Source organism: Osmerus eperlanus, chromosome 9 (genome assembly GCF_963692335.1).
Source record: "Osmerus eperlanus chromosome 9, fOsmEpe2.1, whole genome shotgun sequence".
Taxonomy (NCBI): Eukaryota; Metazoa; Chordata; class Actinopteri; order Osmeriformes; family Osmeridae; genus Osmerus; species Osmerus eperlanus.
Genome location: NC_085026.1, coordinates 12,062,315 through 12,089,608, shown reverse-complemented (window position 1 = coordinate 12,089,608; position 27,294 = coordinate 12,062,315). Strand labels below are relative to the sequence as shown.

General features: G+C 46.8%; 1 protein-coding gene and 1 long non-coding RNA gene across 2 annotated transcripts in view; one reads left to right on the top strand and one right to left on the bottom strand.

The window, feature by feature from the left end:
• Positions 1-27,294, bottom strand: part of LOC134026749 (uncharacterized) — a 45,933-nt gene that overhangs the window by 1,451 nt on the left and 17,188 nt on the right. The gene's annotated exons all lie outside the window — the stretch shown is intronic.
• Positions 174-27,294, top strand: rnf144aa (ring finger protein 144aa). Its single transcript, XM_062469496.1, has 9 exons — positions 174-247; positions 530-806; positions 14,377-14,533; positions 15,787-15,891; positions 17,060-17,120; positions 20,782-20,992; positions 22,368-22,515; positions 22,990-23,079; positions 24,482-27,294. The coding sequence occupies exons 3-9, from the start codon at positions 14,381-14,383 to the stop codon at positions 24,611-24,613; spliced, it is 900 nt and encodes a 299-aa protein (XP_062325480.1). The 5' UTR covers positions 174-247; positions 530-806; positions 14,377-14,380; the 3' UTR covers positions 24,614-27,294.

The following is a 27,294-nucleotide window of genomic DNA, read 5'->3' as shown; positions in this document are numbered from 1 at the left end:
ATTTAGCCATTCTGGTAATGCGTGTATTTGTGATGACTGTCTCCACATTAGAATAGTGTAGCGTGAGACAGTGACGCGGTTTGACCAGCAAGCGTCGCTGCCGACGTGTTTGTCATCCGGAGATAAAGCGCTCTGCTTCAAACTCTCGATCTCAACATAGTCGTTCTCAGACAAATGGCGTCCTTCCAGTGCGCAGAGTGCAGCAGCTGATTCTTGCCTCTCTAGAGCTGTAGATGGCATCGTAAAGGTAAACGATATTTGTCTGACAACGTTGCCATATCTCGCTGCGTGGTTTGTGTATGGGGAATGTTTTCTTGGCAGCAATTACCATAAGACACTGAGTGGTTAAAGGAGGGTATTGTCTTTTCATGAAGATCCCACCGCTACTGTAACTGTCAGTCGATAGACTGCTCGGCAACTGAGTCTATTTGTTCTTTTCTGTTTATTAGTTTTTCTTGTTTATGTCTATGCAGGCTACACGTTGTCCTTTCACACTGATTTCTTAACAAATGGCATTGTTTCTGTCCAGCTGATCCAGTTGCCTCTATGGACAAATGTCTCCGCCCCATGGATAGACCACCGACTGTAGGTTAGATGAGAGACATGGATACAATTAGAATGCCGTCAGTCACCACCCAGACCGATATTAGGATAGCTTCCAGTATGCTCCTGCTACTCCAGTACTGCTGACCAGTCAGCCCACTTCTTCGCTAATCCAATTCAAGAGATCAACTAGGACTGCAGTCAGCTCTCATCTCTCCCGAAGACATTATCTCAAGGAGAATTCGGCGTTATCAGACAGCAAGGTAACGATGTTTGTTTTGTGTCTTTCTAATCTACTGCTTAGTAGTAAACCACAGCGCATGCTGTCCCTTCTTTCCTACTATTGGTGTGTTGTCCCTGACTAGGGTTTTCTTTCAAGCTGTGGCCATAACTGCTTACTACTTACTAACATATTCTAGAGAGGCATCTCTCAATATCTTATTGACTGACATCATCCACTCATAACACTCTAGCGTTATGCAGGTACATGCAAAGATCAGTAAACTATGATGTTTTGTCTCATGCCAATTTCAGACAGTCCATGTTTTAGTGGTGGTTGTCTATCTGTATCTCCAACTTCTAGGGTATTGTTTGATATGTTATAACTACCAATAGGAAAGTAATTGCTTTAAGATCATTAATAATAAGTTATGTTCTTTTTCCATTCACATGTTGCTGTATTGAAACGTTTTATTTTATTTTTTGCAAAGCCTGTGTTTGCCTCCACTCCCAGCAGGCATCTAGGGTGTCGGTTCTGGAAACAGATTGTGTTTATACAGCAAACACATCCTCTCTATTCAAGTGGGCCTACACCCTCCCCAACAACTAGCTGTATTAATACAATTTTCAATTCTATTATTTTCGAATGTTGGCTGGCTGTAAGAAGACCCAGATAGTGTGACTTACAGAGTCCTTCAAGGGAGATAATTATGACTGCCATAACAGACATACCATCTCCGTAGCGTGTTGAGACTGATGCCACTGACAGAACTGAGAGGTCATATTTCCATGTGCATCTCTGTAGAGATATCCATGGATCCTACTTTATGGTATGAATGTGATATGAAACCCTGCTTCAAAACAGTTGGGATGTTGCAGCACTGTTAACAAAGGTTGGGTTCATTCCAGTGGGAGGACTACGAACAGACAGCAGTAAGGCAGGCAAGTAGACAAGCAGACAGACAGGCTGTCAGACAGACACGCAGACATGTAGACAGACTGGCAAGGGCATGGTTTCCAGGAATGATGCATTCCCATTGGGCAACACGTACCATGTCATGACAAGAGATTTGTTGGCTTAAAGGAAAGTGTTGTTCATTGAAAAGAACTATTGCATTGTTTTGAGTGACAGCCCACTTTCTGGGAAAAAAGGTTAGGGTTGCCTTAAGGGAGAAAGAAGAATGTGTTTTTCAATGGCTGTGGTATGGCTAGTAGTCTCAGAACAACGTGTTCCTGGAAGTCCCTTGAGATTATGTTCATAGTGTGGGCACACACACAGACGCACACCTACACTCTCTCCCATGCCATCATAACTCTGTTCATTCAAGTGCCCACCGCATCCCTTCCCAGGTGAAGGCCCCCCTGTCCTGCTGCCCATGGTCTGACACTTCACCTCACGCAGCATAGATACTCTCAAAGCACTATGTTGGCCCCAGAAAACACAGGCCCTCTTTCATTCAGAAGTACCGCCAGTATAGCTTGAATGTTTGTCCAAGCAATTTATGGTCTCTGACCTTGCCTCAACGTGTAACGTGAACTACTGTGTTTTTTTAAAAGACTGCTACTGAGTGTTTTCATGTGATGATTAGGCTGTTATATCGCCGAGAATCTTAACAGGTAGCTCTCTCTGATGGTACTGTTTCACTGAGTAATGGCTTCTTGACTGACCCGCAAATTTAGTTTTAGGATTTATTGAGCTCTATATAAACGAGCAATTTTTTTTGTCTTGCTGATACAACCCTTGCTGGGGTTTTGTATAAATGGGCCTATAGCCTCTCTGGAAATACAGAGGTGTCAGGGGCCAACTCGCATACTAGTACTCGTCTGCTAGTGGGTGTTTTTCTCTCTCTCTCTCTCTCTCTCTCTCTGTCTGTGTCTGTCTGTCTTTGTCTTTTCTCAATTTATTTATTTTTGTCTCTCTCTCTGTTTGACTACCCTGCTCTTTCTTTCTCTGACACAGCACTGTTGTTCTGTTTTCTTAACTCACCTGTTTAACACAGCACATTAACCACCGCTAGTGGCTTTAGACGGCTTGTGCTGGTGGTTCATCCGCGGCGCTTAGCCCAGCAATTATCGTCTAATTACTTTCAGTTCCTCATTACCATGCAAATCCTGTTAGTGTGCCTGCCCAGAGTAGGCTCTGGGAGTGCACTCACAACCACACATAGACAAACTTGGTTAGTTGTGTTGTGCTAGAACTCCACAGGAATAACTGTACTCAAAATGATTTGTTTAAGTTATTTGCATCCACAGTCAGCAGGTATATTGCTATGGATTGGGTGTGCCGCTTGAGTCTGGAACACATTTGTTGAGTGTTAAATTATTCCTGAAATGGGCTTGCCTGCGAGGAGGACTGGTTGCTCTGTGTAATGGTCCGCAGCCAGAACAACAATAACCTTTTGTTGTTTGATGAGTCTGTCATTGTTTGAAGATGTCTGGTGTTATTTTATAAGGCTATAATGACTGCTATTGTCGACAGCATCCCTCCAGATTTCACAGCCTCACTGAAAAGCTTTCCCAGCTCTGAACACAGGAAGCACAAACAGTTACTGAGTGTTGTATCATTTTAAATGTTATTATAATATCAAGTAAATAAAATGTTTTGAGTAAATGCCCATTCTTCTTACACTGTAGTTGTCCGTCAGTTCCTCATTTGCATTCAGGAAGAAAGAGGAGTGAGACGTCATGCAATGCATCATGGGACCTGTATGAGAGCCAGTCCACCATGGTGGAGGTATTATATGTAAATATATAAACTGCTGCACCTTCAGAAAGCCATATAGTTGGACTACCCCCTCCCCCTCCCCCCCTACACACACACACACACACACTGTACTCACAGTTAATACATCAAATTGGTGCACTGACAAGGTATGTTGCACTTGTATCTGTCATCAAGCCCTTGGCCAGAATGGGGGAGTAGCATGAGGTTACAGCTTTGTATAAAGAGATATTTCCACAGAATGAAGGCAAATCTTCTAGTCAGTACAGTTACAGAATACAGTGTGCGTGTGTGTGTGTGTGTGTGTGTGTGTGTGTGCGTGTGTGTAGTACTAGCCATGTGATTGCCATGGGTTGCTTTATATCTTAGGAAGAAAGGCTTAGCTTACATTCTTGCTAACAGGCCTGGACCCACACAAGGAGCGAACATGGCCTACAGCATGTGATCCTATGTCATGTCATCAAGACTATTGATTACTGTAGATCAATGTCTCTTCCCTCATGGAGACTTTGGTGAGAGACTTCTCATGTTTTGGTGGCCCTTTCCGGTGAAGTCGAGAGGGTTTTCATCCCTGCACAAGTGTACCGAAACAACAGCAGGATGTTTGTGTGTTTCCTTCGGTTTCAACTTCCTCTCTCCCCTCTGCACTGGGACTCTGAGCCTGAGAGAGAGAGAGGGAGAAGGGCAGAGGCAGAGGCAGGCCTCTTGTATAAGTCAGCAGCTATGATGGAGAAAGAAGGCCTGTAGAAGCAGAACTATGCTGGGCCAAGGCCAGGGGAGGACGGGGTGTGTGGGTTGGGGGGTAGGGGGGGGGGGGGTGGACAGAGACACTAACTAGATAGAGATGAAGACGCACACAAGATGCACTCCCCATCTATGAAACCTTTTATTTGTTTGCTCCTCAGTGGTGGTTGTTGTGGAGGTTGCAGAAAGCAGACATGCTGCGTCAGGTGTTCTGGCAGTCTGTGGCTCTGCAGCCAACAGGACGAGAGCAGAAAGGAAGGGGAAGTGATATCAGATCAACATTTCAGTCAGTCAGATATTTCATGATACTCGTGCGACAGACCTATTGCCTACAATGGCCAAGAGACATGGACAAATGACCAAACGGGTTTTGCTCTGGTGCACTGGGACGGTGAGCTCCATGCAGCTCATCAGGCACAGCAACTTCTGAAACTCCCTCTACACATGGGCCTCTTTGACTTAAAGCAGATGTTCAGTGTTCAGCAGATAGGCTTGGAGGGTCCACACAGCCAGTTCCAGCTGTGTGACTCAGCAATGCCCTGAAACATGACAGTCCCGTGCCCCTAGAATGCTGAGTTAGTTAGTCCATTGTGCCTGGCCCTGAAACAAGGCAGTCCCATGCCCTGGCCCTGAAATGGCACTGACAGACAACAGGATTAAGATTGGGCTCCTCTGTTACACAAGGATGATGGCAGTGGTTGTGGTCAGACATTTGAAAATTCCAGTGAGTAATGGTAAGAGAATGATCCCTTGAGGAGCTAACCAAGCACCACTTCCCTCACATTAGACTCCTGGATGTGTTTCTGACTGAGTCTCTTTGTCTCAGGTCCTCTGCCACCAGGTTGCTGTCCAAGTCATCCCTGACTGGGCTCATGTCTCTCCAGTGTAGCAGAGGGAAGTTCTCAAACTCTTATCTCTCTCATCATCACACTCCTCACAATCTTCTACTTTTCTGTCACCCCCAGCTCCCTCCCTCTCTCTCCTTTACCCTTTCTCTCACTATCTCACTCTCCTTTTTGCCACCTGTGTCTGTCAGGATCTATTTATAGATTTTACTTTAGCACCTTCTAGTAGGTTATTGTGTGTGTGTGTGCTTAAACCCTGGTGGATCCAGTCTGATCCGGCTCTGGCTACAGCCTCAACACACAAGATAAGCAAGCGGACCACGCCTGTGGTCTATCGGCTTCTCTGGACTGGATGTTAGCACCACAGCCCCAGGGAGAGGGGCTGTGTGTGTGTGTGTGTGTGTGTGTGTGTGTGTGGCAGTGTGAGAGAGAGGACACTGAGGAGAGTCCGGAGGCCAAAGGAAACACTAGGCCAATCACACTCGGTGCATGCTCGGCCTCGCTGAAAATCAGGGAGCGTTTAAGCTTGACTCAGCATGTGAACTTGAAAGAGAGAGCCGCAGAGGAACAGAGCAGGGGAGAGAGAGAGGTGGGGGGGTGGGAGAGGGAGAACCGTGTGAGCAGTCATGACCAAGACGTGTGAAAACTGCGTCTGCTTGTGGGAGCGGGAAAAGGGAAAACGAGAGAGAACATGCCAGTTGTACGAGATGATGTCAGACGGGGCGCGGGGCGGGGTGGGGCCTGTGGGCGAGGTCCACATGGCAGGTGACTGAACCTCAAGCCTGCATGTGCACTTCAGAGCTGTCAGAGCAGCTATGTCAATAGCGTCGGCATGAAAGACAAACAATACAGGCCCAATCTCTCCTTCAAGAGAGTTTGACATGGTGTTTCCCCCAATGACTCTTAATGCTCTCATGTAGTATGTCTACTGAGTATTCATTTGGTGAAGTAGTCTAGTTGGACTTAGAATCTTCCCCAATGCCCATTAGGCACCTCTTAATTCATTCATTCTGCCACAGCAAACGGATGATCGGTGAGTGTCTGAAGTGGCTTGGATGCATGAGTTGAGTTAGCTGGGGAAGACAACAGATTGTAGGCACAGTCGACCCCTCACTCCGACCCTCCACATCTGTCAATAGCAATACGCTCATCCTGGCACGTCTGTCTCTCCCGCTTAGTTCACCAGACACTAATGTGAGCCAAGAGGCTTTTTGGTAGGGTGATGGGGGGGGGGGGGGGGGTAGCTGTCTCCCTCAGTGGCTTAGCACTCCCGTTTTAAAGATTGTGGCAAGACTGATTTCATTTTCTACCCACTGCTGTTCCCCCCCCCCCAAAAAAAAAAAAAAGATGAGTTTTGCTATTCTCGCTCTCTCTCTCTGTCTGTTTTCCATGCTGCTATTCATTCTTTCATAATTAGTGGTTGAGGGGCACAGTGAAGGTGTATAGCCTTTGCTACTAGCCTGGACTTGTGTTTACAGATACTGAGGGCTAGGGTAGGCTTACTACATCGATCCCCCTCATCTTTGAAGTTGTTGTTCTTCTCTCTCTGACTACAATTTTCTCAGATATCGCTCCCTGGCTGTATTTGTCCTCTAGTGAGAGTCCCCTTGCCCTCCTCCAATCCTAACAAGCCAGGTATTTGTTGTTTGTCTTCTCTCCTACTTCAGGCTGCTTGGGGAAGTCATTTCGGACTCTCTCACCAGAACAAGCATGGGCACAGATTCAACAACATGGGAACTGTACAGTTTTGAAGCTGAAGTAAAAGTACAGATGGGGTGTGCGTATGCATGTTTGTGTGTGTCTGTACGTGTGTGTGTGTCATTGCCAACAGGGTTAATAGGTGTTGTCAGTGGACCCTATCTGACAAGTGTGATTGTGTTCCTGCCTCCTGATCTGTCCGACTGTGGAGGAATATCTGGAGTCCAATTAAAATGTCACATGTCTCATGAATATTCATGCTGAGTCGTTAGGCCATGTCTAAACGTGAACTCGTTTGCCTAATGGCACATTTAGGAGGCTCCGGGAGGTTTGGAAACTGGACTGAAGGCCGGGGCATTTTTTTGTTTTTTTCCATGGCCCCCTCTGCTCTACTCCCTCTCCTTTTTTCCTCGTCTCCCTTTTCTCTTCCCCTCTCCCTTCCTCTTCCTCTCCCCCTTCGCCCCCCCTCTCCAGACCAGACCAGAGCTGGCCCTGGCTGCAGCGTGATGGGGATGGCAACATCCCCAGTGGGCAATGAGACTGGCTTTCTCCTAGTTACCCTGGCTTGACCGCTGCCAGGCCTGTCTGTCTGTCTGCCTACTATACGGCATCCTAGACGAACACACACAGACACATCTGGAGGGCTGTGCTGTCTAATTCCACTGGGCAAAGTGGACCTTCTGTCACTCAGAAAGCCAGCCACCTCTGCAGTAGTCACCCAGGCAGTGGAGAGGAGCCATGTGCTCCCAGCACGCACGCCGGTCACCTCAGCACACCTCTCTCTCCCGAGGCTGGGAGATCACAGGGCCAGCCAAAAATAACAGACCTCTCGATCTGTAGGTGATGAATGTGGGTCAGTTGGCAAGAAAACTAGGGTGGCCTCCTGGGAACATGGCGGCTTATGGAAGGGATATATTATTGTGTGTATACCTTGGCTCTCTAAGGGACCTGTGACGTCACATCCTGTTACCCTCGGTAACCTGTTGTCCTCCTTTTTGAATGCAGAAGTGTGTGTGATGGGATTAATTGAGGTTAGGGTGAGAGGTTGGGTACAGTCATGACCAAAAGCTAAATGGTCTTGTTAGATACCTCCACAAGCGAGTTTGTCTTTCGGTACCATTTGTCTTTTGCCAAATAGTTTGATGCCTTCAACAGTTAATGATATTACAACTCTGGGGAGGAACCCTACTTAATCTGTACAGGAAGTTCATGACTTGGTCTATATAAAATACAAGCAGTTGTGCAAGGAATGAGGTTGCCACCATTATGTTGAGGTTGTGTGTGTGTGTAGCAGCAGCCCTCTCCACCTCTCTTCTCTTTCCCTGCTTGGTGTTCCTGTCGTCCTGGAGATGTGGCAGTATCTGAATATCTCCCATGGCAACGAGAAGTTAATGTGTATGTGTGCTCCTGGTCAGAAGTAACCTTGACTTACTTACACACACTCTCACACACTCTCACACACACACACACACACACACACACACACACACACACACACACACACACACACAGGCATTTATTCAAGCACAGACACGCACACACACACACTCCTCCATTCTCAAGCACAGGCATACATGCACAGGCACACATTTATGCTTATTGTTTAAACGAAAAGAAGCCTATCTTGTGTGTGTTTGAATAGTCTCCTGACTGAGTGTAGTGTGTTCATTGTCTTGTATTGGAACAATTCCCCATATCAGTACACCAAACAAATCTTCTAGGCCCCACAAGCAGAACAAGGTTACTTCCTGCAGAACACTGCTGTCTTTATAATTCATGCAGTATACTGCTCTGGAGTACTGTAATGGGATTTATATAGTAGGTTACTGTCTGATTGTGTTTATGTTAGAAGGATGACAGGGGATTATTGTTGTCTTTTGTAGTCCCCAACTGGGATCATCTAGACAGGTTTCTCATGGTTAACATAGACATTGTCCCTCCCCCGGGATTAGAAAATGTTTCTAATCCCTCAATCTCAGCGGGCCTACCTGTAGAAACAGCTCTCTCACCTCCTGGTCCTCTGGTGTGTCTTGTATTGAAACATCACGGCTGTCTGAGTCTGGCTCAGACTGCTCGCCAGTTCATCTCTTTCTCTTTCATGATTCTAAAACAATCTCTATCGCTCCATGCTACAGTACATACTGCTAAAATTAGTTTAATATGCCTTTCTAGTTTTATTACACTTATTACAAAAAGGACAACTTTTTGGGGGATGGAAAATTCTTCACATTGTAGCCTGGAAGTTGGCCTTAGGACACCTGGTGTTGATTACCTGAGATCCTGAGACCACGCCCTCCCCCAGCCCCTCCCCCAGCCCTTGCCCCAGCCCTTGCCCCAGCCCTTGCCCCAGCCCTTGCCCCAGCCCCTGCCCCTGTGGGAGAGAAGCATCACTATGGTGCTTCCAGCCGGGTGTTTATGTGAGAAAATGAAAGCCTGTGTGTACGTGCATTCCTTATCACCGGGGAGAACCACGTCAAGGCGACACAGCATCGCTAGCAGCCAATCCGCATGTGCGATGGGAGGGCTGGGGGGAGTATGGGATATGGCCGGAGGGAGGTACGGGTTAAGATTGAGTTAGCGTCATCGTTAAAGAGCTTCGAGGAGTCGTGTTGACACGGCGACAGAGAAAGCTTCTGCCGATTGGCCCCGCCTGGAGCAGTGAACGCTGCAGCAGGGAGCAGGGAGAGGGAATGGAAGTCTGGATAAGAGGTGGTTAGAGGGCCTGATTACACCCTAATCAGACCCTGATCTCACCCTAATTCCCACCCCCCTACTTCCTGACACAGAGCAGCTAGTGATGGAGCCATGGCTGCCACACCTTGGTGAAAAGAGAGTCTTAAAGCGAAAGTACACTCAAAAAGCATCCAGATATCATTGCCTCTCAATACAACTGTGTGCTTTATCTACTACCCAAGGATGTTAAAAAAAGAATGTACCGTGGGCATGTAAGTAGGGCTTAAAACGTGATCTACTGTGGATTTAGACGAGGACCTACAGTTTGTAAATGCTATATACCTGCTTATGAGTGGTACACACCGTATGTGATCTGTCTTGTCGGTTTGTGACGGTTTGTGAGTGTGTCTCATGCAACATCTTGCAAGTATCCAACCTCAGTCAGTTTCTAAAAAAGTGCTCTGTACTGAGGCACCTTAGCCCATCACCATGGTTTCAGACTATTCTGTCAACTAACTGAACATATTATAACCTTGAGCTTTTCCTTTCCCTTTCTCTCTTCTCTCTCGCTCTCTCGCTCTATGTCTCTGTCTCTCTGTGTGTTTTAGTGTCTAATATATATGTGTGTGTGTGTGTGTGTGTGTATATATATATATATATATATATATATATATATATATCACATGATTGTCTTTCTCTCTCTGAGCACTAGCCATCATTTTCACATCAGAAGACAATAAGCCCTCTCCTCAAACTGACAGTGCTCCTCTCTGAATCACCCTAATCATCTTCTCCTCCAGAGGCCTCTACCAAGCCAGGAAACGAGCTCCTCAGCAGCGTCCACGCACACACACACACACACACACACACACACACACACACACACACCCACACACACACTGGTTCTGTCCCACTTCTCCTGTCTTTATCTCTCTTCTCTGTGTTTTTATCTGAACCCTCTGCAGGTTGAAGTGACCAGGAGCAGGTCATCATGGTCTCGGTTTGACAGGGCTTTTGTGTGTTTGAAGAGAGAGATTAAAAAACCCACTCCTCTATCAAAACCAGACGTTTGTGTGTGTGTGTGTGTGTGTGTGTGTGTGTGTGGCTGGCTGCTTTGTAAAAGGAATCCTGTGTTGTTTCATGTGAGCATTCTCTCGCTTCAGCCAAGCTACAGTATAAATGTAGTCTTATGCAACCATCTAATGTTACATTATGTAATTAAACTGCAATCTGCACAGCCAGGTTGAAACAGAGAGCTGCTTCTCCTCTTGACCATCTACTTTTCTCTCTCTCTCTCTCTCTCTCTCTCTCTCTCTCTCTCTCTCTCTCTCTCTCTCTCTCTCTCTCTCTCTCTCTCTCTCTCCTGCTTCTCTACCTCTCACTGTCTTTCTGTCTCTCTCAATCTGCCTCTCACTCTCTGCCTCTCTCTGCCTCTCTTTCCCCTGTCTCTGTCCCTGTCTGCCTCCATCTCTCTCTTTCTCTCTAACTATATATCTCTCTATCTATCTAAGCTCAGACACAGTAGAGTGACCCTGACAGTGATTTTAATGAGCTCAGACAGAGAGAGTGTGTTGACAGCATTGATTTAGTGCCTTTCTGGACTACGACGGGGTGTCTGCAGTCTGGGGGAGGCGTTAGGTGACTGATGATGATACGAACCCAAAAACTCAGGTAGAGGGACGACTGCATACATAACGTTGCTTTGTAAGTCAAGCTGTTTTTGAGATAATGTCAAAGGTTGAAGACTAGCTTGCCTGACAAGGTTGATGCGAGTAGAGTGTCATCGTGTGCGCGCGTGTGTCTTTGGTGGACTCTGTGCGTCCTTGGTCACGATCTGACAAACTGGCCAATTTCCCAGTCGGGGAATAATAGAGAAAGGGAAATATAGAGGCACCAAAGCAGATGATCAGATATTCCACAGGAAATACTTTCTAACTGCCTTGTATAGAAGGCTCCACTACCCCCCCCCCCCCCCCCTCGCCCCCAACCCAACACCCAGGCGTTTCTAGGTTACTATACATAACTGCTCCAGTGTGCTGTTATGGAAGACATGGCTAATGTGCAGTCATGGAAGAAGGATCCTAGCAGAGCAGGGATGTGTTCTGTGGCAGCATACAGTAGCAGGCCCTGTTGACTTCTGGCCTACTTGTGGTCTTCCTATTGATAGGAAGGGTTGTAGGGTGGTGGCCTGGCCAGATGGAGTCTTTTATTTATTTATTTATTCAACCAGCAAGCACGCAGTGAGCATTGACTGTGGTGCATGCATGGTCTCATTGTTCAGACTGTGTGTGTGTGTGTGTTTGTGTGTCTGCGTACAGCTGACTTTTCATGCCTTTTGCATGTGTAGAAAATAATTATAAGTGTGCATGAAAGTGTGTGTGTGTGTCTTGCCGAGTGATAATGGACCTCCCAGTAAATAATGCAGCTGTGGTAGAGCTCCAGTTCATCTCCCTGTGTGATAAAAACTCTGCTCTCTCCTGGTCTCAGAGCAATCTGCTCTGCAGGTCTTCATATTTGGTTTGTTGTGGAGGAAATCCATGAAGGAGAACATGCAAACTCAACACAGAAAAAGCGTTCAGTTGTACATAGTTGTTGGTAGAAGTTAAAGATCAGTGCTGGGTAATTTAGTATGGCCATTGTGGTGTTCTGCATTATAACTGGTTGAGGCAGTTGAAATACAAAAGGCCGGGGTTCATTTATCAGAGTCGTTTATTTGTGTTTATGTCAGATCCTCCAATACCGTGCCTCTGTGTCACCTGTTGCCAGGGTGGATCCAGGAGTTTTGCCATGACGTCCACCAATGGTAGGCTGTTGACCTTATGGACAGCTCTTGTGTACAGACGCCTGCTGGACCCTGCCACAGTTCAGGTCTCCCCCAGGCAGCACATGGACACGCTGTCTGCCTCCATGTTCACCTTCATCCCCTCTCCTCCTCTTCCTCCTCTTTTTTCCCTCCCTCTCACCAGTCGAGGTGGCTGCTCTTTTAGACAGGGGTCGTACAGCTGAAAGCTCGGTCTGATCCCCCCCCCCCCCATCCCCATGGTTGCCTAGCAGCAGAGGTCAGACCGTTGACGGCGGGCGTTTAGGGAGACTTCCTGTAAACACTGGAGTCATCGTCAGCTGTGACGGCAGATCCGTGCTCTCTCTCCCCCCTATTTTGACGATCTGAAACGCAAGTATCAAAACGCAAAGCGCAAGTAACTTTGTGGGCGGGACTCCGGCTCGGTTGCTATTTTGCCGGCGGGATAAATGACTTTGCGCCTGGCGCAAATCTAAAATGGGTAGGTCCGAAGTAGCTACATTACTAATGGGTGTGGTTTGGGCGTAACGTGCAATAAACCAATCAGAGCGTCATCTCACATTCCCTTTAAGAGCAGCGCTTGTTCCATGGCGGATTGCTATTATAACGGCGGATTTGCCAGGCGCACGCCAGGAGCGGTTCACAGCCAAGGAGACCGACGTTCTAGTCAGGGCCGTAACAGATAAGTGACATTGTATGGGAAAGGCAGAGCAGTTTTCTCATTGCACGAAATTGCCCGCTCATGCTGCTCATTCAAATTCTTATTCTTATTTTTATATAGCCTACCCTATATTATTATTTTTTAATTGTTTAGTTCTTGGAATTAGTTTAACTATTGTACTTTTTTACTTAATTTAAGACCCGTATATGTTTATTGTTTGCACCTTCCTGCCACAGTAAATTCTGTGTTTGTGTAACAGGCTACATGGCGAATAAACCGAATTCTGATTCTGATGGAGATGGGAGAAGAAACCCACCCAAATTAGCTTCGGTTAAACAGGCGTGGGAGGAAATTGCCACAATTGTTACAAATCATGTTCACATACATAGATATTTCTCATGAAAATCTTTTTATAATCATTGAAGAAATGTAACACGCCATAAATCAAAACAATGTAACGTAGCTTTGCAGAAAGAAGACCCTGGCCTCGCCAGCAGTGTGCAAGGACCAAGCGCGCCCTTAAAATAGCATCTGAATAATGCGCCATTGACTTTAGACCACGTTTTTCCTGGTCAGTGGCGGAATTGTTTTTCGGAAACTGCAAAATAGCACCAGGGAACGTTTGCGCCGGAACACGCCTCCTTTTTCGCTGAACCGCCCACGGGAGCGCAAGGTCATTTCGACGTGCGTCTGTGGAGGGAAAAGTCCGCTTTGCGTCGAGTGCAAACTAGGAATGATACTTGCGTCGTTGACAAAGTCAATTGCGCTGGGTGCAAGATCGGGCCCTCTGTCTCTCTCGCTGCCTCTCTTTTTCGCGCTCTCTGTCTCTCTCGTTCTCTCTCTCCCTGCGAGTGACAGGGGATACTGAGGCAGAGAAAGAGAGAGAGAGACCAAAATAAGCCCTCCTTCATCCCCCACAAAGGAGAGGAGGTGTTATTGGGGAGATTTGTGTGTTCACGGGGGGTGGCAGGCTAGCTAGCTACAGGAGAAGCTTCCCCACGGTTGGATTCATTCGCTGTCTGGTGGCATCATGAGGAGTATGAAAATGAACCCTGCTGACGGGGCATTTAGACAGAGCTGGTGTCAGCCTGAGCGTATGTGTGTGTGTGTGCCGCGATATGTTTGTATTTGCTGTGACATTATCAGTATTACACTGACACACACAGACAAGCATCCAGAAGCACATAATCACACACACACACACACACACACTGTACACACATCCACGCAGACAATCATACAGAAGCACACATTCTCACGATGCTGAAATGGTCTCACATCCACAACGTGCATCATCAGCCCTTCTTTGTTTCCAGTGTAACGACTCTGCCCTGCCCTGTGCACTGGAGCTCTCATCAGAAACACACCAGTTGAGCTGGAAAAGCAACAGTAACAAGCTCATAGCTGAGAATGGCCTGAGGAGGGAACTGGCTTCACTCACTGTGGGCTTGTGTGTGTGTGTGTGTTCCAGCTCCATGTCGGTGCCAGTCAGAATGACCACGGCTCGGTACCGGCCTACCTGGGACCTGGCGCTGGACCCGCTGGTCTCCTGCAAACTGTGCCTTGGAGAGTTCCCTCTGGAGCAGATGACCACCATCGGACAGTGCCAATGTGTCTTCTGCACTCTGGTCAGTACTGGCAGGCCATACCTGCCCCTTGTCTGTCTGTCTGTCTGTATGCTTGTTTGTCTGTTTGTCTGAGACTGTTGATGTGTCTGCCTGTCTGTCTCTCTGTATACTTGTCTGTCTGTCTCTCTGCTTGCCACAACATTCAGGGTCATATCCCTGCCTTTTAATATCAATCATGAATGTAGTAAAGAATGGCTTTGTTTTGTGAACCATTGAGAAAATGAGGCCTGCAAGTCAGTACCTGGGTGACAGTTATTTGTGCTGAGGCAGACGCATGTTGGAACAGTGGAGGACACACGGCAGCCTGGTCAGAACTCAGAGCAGCGGGATATAGATCAGATCTCAGAGCAGCGGGATATAGGATCAGAACTCAGAGCAGCGGGATATAGGATCAGATCTCAGAGCAGCGGGATATAGGATCAGATCTCAGAGCAGCGGGATATAGGATCAGATCTCAGAGCAGCGGGATATAGGATCAGATCTCAGAGCAGCGGGATATAGGATCAGATCTCAGAGCAGCGGGATATAGGATCAGATCTCAGAGCAGCGGGATATAGGATCAGATCTCAGAGCAGCGGGATATAGGATCAGATCTCAGAGCAGCGGGATATAGATCAGATCTCAGAGCAGCGGGATATAGATAAGATCTCAGAGCAGCGGGATATAGGATCAGATCTCAGAGCAGCGGGATATAGGATCAGATCTCAGAGCAGCGGGATATAGGATCACTGAGATGGGAGCCAGAACCTAACAGAGTGTGTGCAGCTTTGTGCTAGTTAGTCTCACAAATATCCTTCTAAAGCCCAGTTCATCACTGTAGGGAAATTGGTTTTATCCCTCTGCATTGCAGCATTTGTTTTCAGGGCCCATCAAGGCCCTGGAGATTTCTCTCTCCTGAACCCAAAAGTTCTAGCTCTAACCCTAGGGCTAGTCCTAGCCTTAGTCCCAGTTCTTGCACACCAATGGAAACGGCTATTAGGTTTTATTTAACTGTCTACTCACAAGTAACAGATAGCAAGATGCATAGTTAATGACCAGTGGAGCCTGGTCAAGGAAGGAAGGAAGGAAGGAAGGAAGGAAGGAAGGAAGGAAGGAAGGAAGGAAGCGAGGGAGGGAGGGTTTAAAAGAGTGGATGAGATAGAGGGGGAGATGTGTGAATAAGTTGTCCTTTGGTCCTTATTCCTACGTCCTTCCTCATTGGCTAGATGACCATCTAACTGGGTTTACTCTTATGGCTTGTATGTTTCCTCCAGTGCCTGAAGCAGTATGTGGAACTACTAATCAAAGAGGGCCTCGAAACTGCAATTAGCTGTCCTGACTCTGCCTGTCCAAAACGAGGACACTTACAGGAAACTGAGGTACCGTTAATGCTATTTATGACATTAAAAAACCGCTGGCTTCTCTGTTCTTTGGAGCTTTCCAAACAACTTACTAAATCACTTACTAAAGAAGACTTTCTGTACGGTACTTTCCAAGCCGCTTACCAAAACCCTTACTAAATCACTGACATGTGCTGTACACTATGGAGTTGGTAGCGTATAAAACACACACACACACACACGCAGTAAAAACATTGTAGAAGTGAGCAGTATTGTCTGGGCTTTAAAAACTAGTTGTCACGTCCTTCAAACTAGCCATCCGTCTCAGCCAGGACTTCTTCTGCCTCGGAAGGGCAGGGTTGAAAGGACCTACTCCTGTAGCATCAGCGCTCTTCATGATAGATGTCTGCTCTGCCCACCCCCTAGCCTGCACCCCCATCCATCTCCCTTTCCCAGCTTCTACCCCAGGTCCACATCAGCTTCTACCCAGCCCACTGCTAACCTTTAGCCCTCCCCTGGCCCCAGGGCCTAGCACTCCCAGACTCCCTTCATCCTTAGTCCCCTCCCAGCCCCCTCTCCAACCCCCTGCAGTTCTTCCAGTGTGTTTACCAAGAGTAGATTATTCTTTCTGTCTGCATCCTTCACAAGGAGAGGTCACCCCGAGGTCAGCCGTGCTGGGCTGCTCCAGGCAGTTTGGTTGAGGGAATGGGCTCCCCTTCTTATGTTCTCTCTATCCTTCTGTTCTCCTTATGTCTACTATCAATCACAGTCACGGGTCTTTAATGAGACCTGGCTCGTCATGCATGTCAGTGGACACATCCCTCAACCGCACACACACACACACACACACACGCACACACACACGCACACACAGTCTGACAGCTACGGCTCTGTCTGGTAATGAACTGCCCCTTTGCTGCCTTCTGAATGGTCATTTCATGTTCGAGTTAATTATATCCGTTAACCTTCAGCAGTACCTGGTATGCAACCACCACACACACACAAACACACATGCACACACACACACACAAACATATTCAGTTCCCTGAGACAGATTCTAGGTACTGTAATAAGCTGCCTGGGGTTACGTTCAAGACATAAAGTGGTATTGTAGCTAATGTATGTGTTGGTATACACACCTGATAGATGTCCCTTTCTAAGCCTTTGTTTGCTTTGATATCCGTCTTTATCTCTCTCTCTCCTTCAGATTGAGTGCATGGTGGCGTCAGAGATCATGCAGAAATATAAGAAGCTGCAATTTGAGAGGGGTGAGTATAGTGTTTTGGGGTCTATGTGTGTTTCTGTGTGTGTGGTTGTGGGAAAGCGAGAAGGCATGAGAAGCGAGTGGGAAGGAGAGTACTGGATGGAATGGTGATGGCTGGGTAATTGGTGTGTACTCCCACCTGTCTTCCGTCCCCTGTCACACGGTGTCACTGCGACCTGGAGGACAATGACAACCTGCCTGTCTCTGCTGTAGTTCTAAAAATAGTTTGCTTCCCTCCCCTAAAAACCTATTCCTCTTTACTTCAGTACTGTGGACTGCAGGCTTTTCTCGCGTTTCAGCTGAAGTGATGTTTTTCTCTTCCTCCTTTTTTGAGTAGCTTTAGTGTGGATAACGGGGTGTCGTTATTTGCAGACAAAGCTCTTAATTTTCATCATTTGTTGTTTTTAGTTCACCTACTCTAGGTGACATCATATCGTTGGACCACGCTGCAGCACTGTCCTGACTTAGCTTTCGTGTCCTTATCAAAGTTTAACACCCTCCACTATTAAATATACATGAGGGGGTGGCCTTTTAGACAGCTTTCCTAATGATTTTAATGGGATTGCTGGAGCTATTTCATAGTGACTGTCTGCCTGGGTCTGATCTGTGGTTAGGATCATAGCTTATTTAAAGCCCTTTATTCTGCTAACTCTGTTCGGAGACTGTATATGTTCATCGTCTGGGATCGTCTTGTCTGTGCATCTGGGGTTTATCTTCAGAGGAAAATGTGCCATATCATAAGTGGCTTAGAAGTCCCCATCTCTGGCTGCTGGCACAGAGACATGGAGTTCCCACATCCGAAGCCACTCTTGTCACACATCCTCTTTCTATGGAATGCGCCTTCCAGCTCCTCCATCCAACCAGTGAAACGCACACACGCATCACACACACACACGCATTTACACACAGGCAGCGTGAGAGCAGCCGTGGCTGTGTTCTGTCTGTATGAGTGAGTGAGAGGCGTGACAGGGACTTGAGAGAGGCACTGAGCCATCTCAGCAATGTCCCGGGCCAGCCAGGCAGAATAGCCGCTCACGCTCCCTGCCTGCCAACGAGCCAAGAGGCAGGCGTGCACGGCGGTGGCATGGGATCGAGAAATAGGGGGGGGGGGTCTGTGGGAGAGGAGGGGGGGAGTGGGTTTAAGGAGTTTAGGCTGAAATTGAAAGGGGTTAAAGGAAGGCATAGCACTCACGGTAATAAGCTGTGTGTAAGTATATGCATGTGTCTGGAGGTGTGTGTGTGTGGGTAAAGTTTTGTGTGTGTGTGGAGGTTTGTGTGTGTGTGTGTGAAGGTTTGTGTGAAAATCAGCAGGAAAGTATTGTTGTGGCTGTTCCTCTGCAGCAAACATTTCTAAAGCCAGGCTTGTTTACTGTGCTGGAAGAGTTGAGAAATAGACCATGAATAAATAAAACACATTTAACCATTATGTTTGCAGAGAACTATCAGGCCATCCACATACAGTTAGGTCCATAAATATTTGGACATTGACACAATTTTCATCATTTTGTCTCTGTATACCACCACAATGGATTTGAAATGAAACAATCAAGATGTGCTTTAAGTGCAGACTTTCATCTTTAATTTCAGGGTATTTACATCCAAATCAGGTGAACGGTGTAGGAATTACAATACATTTTATATGTGCCCCCCCCCCTTTTTAAGGGACCAAAAATAATTGGACAAACTAACATAATCATAAATCTAATTGTCACTTTTAATACTTGCTTGCAAATCCTTTGCAGTCAATGACAGCCTGAAGTCTGGAACCCATAGACATCACCAGACGCTGGGTTTCGTCCCTGGTGATGCTCTGCCAGGCCTCTACTGCAACTGTCTTCAGTTCCTGCTTGTTCTTGGGGCATTTTCCCTTCAGTTTTGTCTTTAGCAAGTGAAATGCATGCTCAATTGGATTTAGGTCAGGTGATTGACTTGGCCATTGCAGAACATTCCACTTCTTTGCCTTAAAAAACTCTTTGGTTGCTTTCGCAGTATGCTTTGGGTCATTGTCCATCTGCACTGTGAAGCGCCGTCCTATGAGTTCTGAAGCATTTGGCTGAATCTGAGCAGATAATATTGCCAGAAACACTTCAGAATTCATCCTACTGCTTTTGTCAGCAGTCACATCATCGATAAATACAAGGGAACCAGTTCCATTGGCAGCCATACATGCCCACGCCATAACACTACCTCCACCATGCTTCACTGATGAGGTGGTATGCTTTGGATCATGAGCAGTTCCTTCCCTTCTCCATACTCTTCTCTTCCCATCATTCTGGTACAAGTTGATCTTGGTCTCATCTGTCCATAGGATGTTGTTCCAGAACTGTACAGGCTCTTTTAGATGTTTTTTGGCAAACTCTAATCTGGTCTTCCTGTTTTTGAGACTCACCAATGGTTTACATCTTGTGGTGAACCCTCTGTATTTACTCTGGTGAAGTCTTCTCTTAATTTTTGACTTTGACACAGATACGCCTACCTCCTGGAGAGTGTTCTTGATCTGGCCAACTGTTGTGAAGGGGTTTTTCTTCACCAGGGAAAGAATTCTTCTGTCATCCACCACAGTTGTTTTCCGTGGTCTTCCGGGTCTTTTGGTGTTGCTGAGCTCACCAGTGCGTTCTTTCTTTTTAAGAATGTACCAAACAGTTGATTGAGCCACACCTAATGTTTTTGCTATCTCTCTGATAGGTTTGTTTTGATTTTTCAGCCTAACGATGGCTTGCTTCACTGATGGTGACAGCTCTTTGGACTTCATATTGAGAGTTGACAGCAACAGATTCCAAACACAAATACCATACTTGAAATGAACTCTAGACCTTTTATCTGCTCCTTGTCAATGAAATAACGAACTCCCATGAGGGAATAACATACACCTGGCCATGGAACAGCTGAGCAGCCAATTGTCCAATTACTTTTGGTCCCTTAAAAAGGGGGGGGCCACATATAAAATATATTGTAATTCCTACACCGTTCACCTGATTTGGATGTAAATACCCTGAAATTAAAGCTGAAAGTCTGCACTTAAAGCACATCTTGATTGTTTCATTTCAAATCCATTGTGGTGGTATACAGAGCCAAAATGATGAAAATTGTGTCAATGTCCAAATATTTATGGACCTAACTGTACATTTCCTTACACCTCTCCATGTACCAACAGTACCATGCATTCATCTTTCGATTTCTTTTAATTCACTTTAATCCAAAACGATATACAAACAGGGCTCGCAACTTTTTCCCTCGCTGTCTCAGAACCGTCCCAAACTGTAAATTCGTAAAAAAAAATCTAAAGGTAACAAAACTAATTTCGAAAAACAGTTACGGAAATAGTTTTGAATGTTTAGGTTTGCATCATTAATGAGCAGCGCCTGCTTGACGAGGTCTCTACTAAACTCCACTGTACTCTATTGTACTCTGGGTTGGAATACATGTTAGCTGGTAGCTAGCTAGTTTACTCATGATGGACGGCCACTGTTTGACAAAGCGCTATCGCTGTTTTGGACGACGGGACATTGTTAACTTCCAGCCCTGCATACAAATAGTGCAAATAGAAACAACAGCAGAGGATCATGGATCAGAACCACATCGTTTTAACAGGATTTCGAGGATCAAAGATCGGAGCAGAGCGGTGTGTATCTGTTTGTAACTGTCGCCATGGTTTTGTGCCACAGAGGTGCTGTTGGACCCGTGCCGGACCTGGTGCCCATCCCAGTCATGCCAGGCCGTGTGCCAGCTGAAGGAGACGGAGGCTCCACTGCCCCAGCTGGTCACCTGTGCCGTCTGCACCCTGGAGTTCTGCTCTGTCTGCAAGGCCAGCTGGCACCCAGACCAGGCGTGCCAGGAAAACCAGCACATCACCTCCTTCCTACCAGGAGAGACCAGGTAGAGTAGACCATCATACCAGGAGAGACCAGTTAGACCACCACCACAAGGGAGAGGTGGATGGGGGCAGGGACGGAAGTGGGATTCTGCGTGAGGACAGTTAACCCTAAAACCTATACTCTGTGTGAACCACCACCCAACAACACCTTCCCTCCCTCCCTCCCTCCCTCCCTCTCCCTCTCCCTCTCTCTCTCTCTCTCTCTCTCTCTCTCTCTCTCTCTCTCTCTCTCTCTCTCTCTCTCTCTCTCTCTCTCTCTCTCTCTCTCTCTCTCTCTCTCTCTCTCTCTCTCTCTCTCTCTCTCTCTCTCTCTCTCTCTCTCTCTCTCTCTCTCTCTCTCTCTCTCTCTCTCTCTCTCTCTCTCTCTCTCCTCTCTCTCTCTCTCTCTCTCTCTCTCTCTCTCTCTCTCTCTCTCTCTCTCTCCCTCCCTCTCTCCCTCCTTTCCTCCCCCCCTCTGTGTTGACTTGACTGATGTCTGCTTACAGCTCCAGGACACCTGCCCTCTGCTCATCTGCCTGTCTCCCTATGCATACATGTAATGGCTGCCTGTCGTGATTCATCTGGTGCATCTTTAATAGGAGGTGGAAGGCTGGTGTTAGAGCAAGCTGGATGCAACGTGCTGTCTGATTGGTTGGCTGGTGGGCTGGCTGTTGTTGTGTTGGCTCAGAAGGTAGCTCAGGTTGGCTAGGGTCGGCTGTATTCGGCTGAGGTCGGCTGGGGTTGTTAATGAGTCATGTTGAGTCATATAACATGTTCTGAATGTAACCTCCTTCAAAGCAAATATGCTGTCTTTCAAACCACATAGGCTGGCTATGCAGCCATTTCTCCAGCCATGCTGGAGGCTGGAGGAGAGGCTGGAAGAGGAGAAGGCAGTACTAGGAAGTGTTACTTTCTGTCACAAAATGGCTGCCAGGTATCAGATGAAAGGAGAGGTGAGGGGGGAGGGAGGGAGGTCTTGATTCAGTTGGCCCTGCTGCAATCAATACACCAGCTGGAGTTGGCCTACCTAGAAATGAATGGGCTTGTTTTCCACGTGAGGCTGCTGTCTAGAAGGACAGTTCCTTGCGGGCTCTGGCCCGGAGACCCCCTTAGCACCTGTCAGCCACAGCGAAGAGAGACAATACAGAGAAGAGACACGGACCTGCATTTTACTTTGACACCGAACCGACGTAGACGCTTCCAGATCTAGGCCCGCTTGTCAAGTTCTCAGGAACCCAACCATCCTCTTCAGTCTTTAAGGGAGTGTATTGGAGTTCTCACGGTTGAGAATCCCTGTGCTGGTATCAAGGAGCTGTGGAGGGATATTTAATCCCATCGGTGTTCAGGTGTTGTTTGAAGATCCTCTGACGGTGTCTCTGTTCTCCTCCCTCCCGGCAGCTCCCTCTATAAGAACGAGGAGGACGACGCGCCCATCAAGCGCTGTCCCAAGTGTAAGGTGTACATCGAGAGGGATGAGGGCTGCGCCCAGATGATGTGCAAGAACTGCAAACATGCCTTTTGCTGGTACTGTCTGGAGTCTCTGGACGTGAGTGTAACTTTGGCCCAAACTGGCCACCATACCTGGAAGCATTTAATATAACAATTACATAATCATATATGATATATCATTTAACAATATTATTGCTAAACAGAAAACACGTTTGTGTACAATGTTTGAGACCCCAGGTAAAATAGTCACATTTACATATCACTTAATACATAATCAATGCATGATGTAGCCATTTGTAAATGTTATAATAAAAAAAGATAATGTAACACATTATTATATTATGTCTATTGTAAGTCATATAACAACAATATCTACTAAGCCTTAGAAGCCAGCAGGAGTGTGCATGTGTGGCAGGTTTTTTGGCAGTGTCCTAGCTAATCCTAATTGGACTCTACAGGCCATTAGAACACACCGGTCTTTTAAAAGCAATTTTCTTTGAGTGGTGACCCATACCTTTCAGACCAGATGATAGCCAATTATTTGGTGTGTGTGTGCGTGCGTGTGTGACAGGATGACTTTCTCCTGATCCACTATGACAAAGGGCCTTGTCGTAACAAACTGGGCCATTCCAGGGCTTCTGTCATCTGGCACAGAACACAGGTGAGCGCCTACGTCTCTCTCGCTCGCTCTCTCTCTCTCGCTCTCTCTCTCTCGCTCTCTCTCGCTCTCTTTCCCTTTTTTTCTCTTATCTCTCCCTCCCTTTTCTCCCTCCATCTCTGTGTCTCCTTCTCCCTCTATTTCTCTCCTTTCTTCACCCTCACACACATGCACAAACAGGAAGTGACCACACAGAGACTGCAGTGACCACACAGATAAGTGCTCTCACGCGTGCTTGGCCACGGTCAAAAATACAAAATAAAAAAGTGTCCGAAAAAAGACAGTCATCCTTTCGCTATGACAGACTGCTCCGAAATGAAAAAGGATCCACAGTTATCATACAGCGTATACCATTCCCTCCCTGCATGACATCACCTACAGTACACTGCCAGTCATGACAAGACACAGGTAGCTACATTCCACAAGTGCTTTGTTTTACACAATACCGACCTAATCAGCAGTGTGTCTGTGGTGGATTCAGCTAGCCTTCCTTTTCCCTGTTCTGTCTGCAGTAGACGCTTCCTTGTTAAACAGACTGTTGTTGACGCTAGCATACACACAGACATCTGTTGCCCAGTGGGGCAGACTGAGTCATGAACAGAGCAAGCAAGCTAGCTAGCTAGCTGCCCGACAGCATATCTCTCCTCCCAAGACCTTAGAATGCCTGCCTTACATTCGGATGCCTCATAAATACTTAACGACTCAGAGTTGTGTGAGGACAAGCCAGCCTTTGTGAAAGCCCTGCCTCTTCTTAATGCCCTCCCCCCAACACACACACACACATACACACACACACACACACACACACACATACTTCATGATCGAAATCAGATAAAGGCTTTAGTTAGAGGGTGCTTGGGGGTTTTATGCTATTTACTATGGAGGCTTATTGAAGGAGGATATAGGAAAGAGAGAGAGAATGAGAGAAATATAGTAGGAAGGTAATTCCTCTCTCGTTAATGTCTCTATACTGTGGCGCTGTCAGGGCTGATTCACTTGATGACAGTTGTGCGTCCATGGAACAGCTACTTGACACAGGATGTACTCTGCAGCCTGGTAAAAGGACGGTTGGAAGGGGTTATTTTTAGAGGAGTGCCTCCAGACACCAGAGTGAGTCTCCCCGTCCTCCTTGGACCTGCCCCAGAGGAATCCTCAGATGACTCCCCGACTCTGAATTCGGAGGAAGTGCATGACGTTATTCACCAAGTCACTGTAGAAATACCATTCTCTCACTGGCGAGATGATGTGTTGGTTTTGGCTGCCACCATGTGGTAAATTAAATGAACTGCACAATCAAGATAGATATAAAAAAATATCAGAACTGAAATGTATTTATTGAACTGACTGTCTCTCTCCATCTATCGCTCTCTCTCCGTCTTCCCTTCTCTCTCCACCGCTTTTGTAGGTGGTGGGGATCTTTGCAGGATTTGGCCTTCTCCTATTGGTGGCCTCGCCCTTCCTCCTCCTGGCCACACCGTTCGTCCTGTGCTGCAAGTGCAAATGTAGCAAGGGTGACGACGACCCCCTCCCCACCTAGCCCGCGACCCCAGCGACCGGGGCCGAGCGGCGCCCCATCGGGCCATACTTTTTCCTTTTCCCTCCCTGCTTTCTTTTCCGCCCTCCTGCTTCCAGCGCTTCATTTTGGGGCTGGGCGTGGCGAGTGCCGGCCGGGACGCCGTCCTGATCCACCTGGGAGAGGGGTGACCTCTGACCCCCAGGACAACACATGGCCTGCAGTAGAGCTCCGGGGGGTTCAAAGTGTGTGGAGGGGCAGGAGCAGGATCACAATGCCCTGGCGTATGTGATGATGATGATGATGATGATGAGGATGGGGTGGTGGTGGTGGGGATGGGAGTGTGTGTAGCAGAGGTCCTGAACGGACCTGAACAGACAGACACTGGAGGCTGTTGTTCAGGAAGCGACCGGTGTGACGACAAGCCGAGGAGTCGGAACGAGCGGATTCCAGAATCCTCTGTGATCGGGACATTCTCATGTCGGAGCCACGATTTGAAAGACTTTTTCACTCTCGTCTCGGTTCCTCTGTTCTTGATTCGTGGCACTGCTGTGGACTGAAGCTTTCCTCTCCTCCACTCACTCTGTGTGGTTCTACATGTTCCGTTTTTAGCGCGAGAGATGCACTGCACACGTCTGGTTTTGTTGGCACAGGAGGCTCCTCTTTCTGTCGGGGTGAGCGGTGGGCTACACAGGGGCGATTCTCTCTCTCTATATATATATATATATATACAGCACGTTCTGTTGGTGGTGTCCTTGTCTCTGGGCCTGTTGCTTCAAATGTGTGTTTGTGTGTGTACCCTCTGAGTGTTTCCAACACTCTAGACTGACCCAGAAGTAACTGACAGTCTAAAGTCTGACAGTCAAAGATAGATTACGCTAAAACTTCACTCAAAATACTGAGCCAAAAATAATGAATGGCCTTAAGTTGCAAGTAGCCAAATAAGTCAATACCCTAGTATCTAGAAAAAAAATCACATTTTGTTTAAAGTTTGACTTTATGAAAGCACATTTTCCAGTACATCAAAATCAGCCATAATCGTGTATCGTGTTTTCCTCATCCATATCACGTTATTGTACACTAGATGACTGTAAGGAATTCTCTTTTTTTTCTTGTCTGACTAGAATCAAACTTGCATATGGTCTAGTGGGAGTCTTTGGTAGATAGCCCTCCAGCAACCGCAGCTCGCCAACATACAATACAGGCCTTGACAGTGACTGTTCTGTTTTAGAAGCATTCTAAACTGCACTCTATCATTCTGTCTATGCAAGTTTGTATATTTACGACCTCAACCTCTGTTTTTTGTGGTCATATCCAGTGGTACTGTATGTCCTATTCAAAAGACACAGTTTACATTGGCATAAACTGATCTGTTGCGAAAGGTTTACTCATTAGAGGTGTCAAACATATCTTGGATTGGGTTTAATTTTTCCGGAATCTCCACGCATCTCCATGATTTCATGGAGATTTCAACTCCTGTATTTCATCATGGTTTAGGATTTGAAAATCATCTCCAGCTATCATTTCTGTCAAAAAAGGAACAGGCGTGAAGACAGTAGACATGTTGTTTTGTGTTTGTTACCTTAGAGAGACCAGCCGTCCATTTCTATATTACCTCGGCTCCTCTCTCAGCTCATTACTTCAACCTGCCACAATCTGGAGGGCCTTAAACACCTAGACTGCTACGAGCTCCGAGCTGTCACACTCTGCTCCGTATGAGAGCTGTCTGGAGCACTGTGCTGGTGGGAGAGGCCTGCAAGTCTTCATGTAGCATCAGAGGGGGTTCTTATACGGCTCAACATCAAGCATGAGAGAAGCGCAGTCATTAGCCTGTAGCTTCTACCTTCTGGTGCCCTACCAAAACACACATGACTACTTTTGACTACATTAGGCCTTTTCAGTTGACGAAACCTTCCTCTGAAGGTAGAGAGATAAGGACTGTGTAGGACCCCCTAAGAAAGTCTATTTTTCTTTGAATGACAATCGTGCCAAGCAGTAGTCGATGTACAGGCTTTATGATACATGTTTATATGGCTTCTTCCAGTTCTAGGAACACCACAGTACGTACAGTAGGTCTTCATAATGTTGGCTCTCTTTGTAGCTGCAACATATGTGTCACATAACATGCCATTTTCCAATCAAGCAGCAAGGGCTGATCCTGTAGCCTAGAGGCCTTGTGTGTTCTGGTTTTGGCCACCAGGGGGCCACATACAGCCTCCACCATGCCTTTCACAGCTCTTAACTAAAGCTTGAATCTTACTGTTGCTCTGTATCCACACTAGACACGTTTCCTAAATATATCTATATTTTATAACTGGTTATATTAGGAGATTGAGTTGCATGTTATATTATCAGGCTTAACTTTTTGTAAAAAAAAAAAAAAAGATATTTTGGGCTGGCTAACATCTCAGAATTGGTGTTAAGTAATTTCAGTCTGAAGATTTAGGTGTAATGTGTCCTGGTTTTTAAGTTTTCCTTTCTCATCACAGGCTTGCTTTGTAAATCGTTCAGTTGGTTTTTTTCTACTTAAATCCTGAGTAATTCATTGTGTTTGTATTTGACTGGAAGGGAAGGATGTGTTTTGTAATCCTTGTACATTGGCATGTGTGGACAGTGTCATCTAAACACAAACTTCTACTCACCCCTATGTAACTGTTCCACTAACACTGTGACAAAAGATAATAAATGTTTTTTTTGTGACTGCT

Coding starts and splice junctions, on each gene's coding strand:
- rnf144aa (XM_062469496.1), top strand. CDS start 14,381: ATGTCGGTGCCAGTCAGAATGACCACGGCTCGGTACCGGCCTACCTGG. Junction 17,121..20,781: donor GAAGCTGCAATTTGAGAGGG/GTGAGTATAGTG, acceptor TTTGTGCCACAG/AGGTGCTGTTGGACCCGTGC. Junction 22,516..22,989: donor ACTGTCTGGAGTCTCTGGAC/GTGAGTGTAACT, acceptor CGTGTGTGACAG/GATGACTTTCTCCTGATCCA.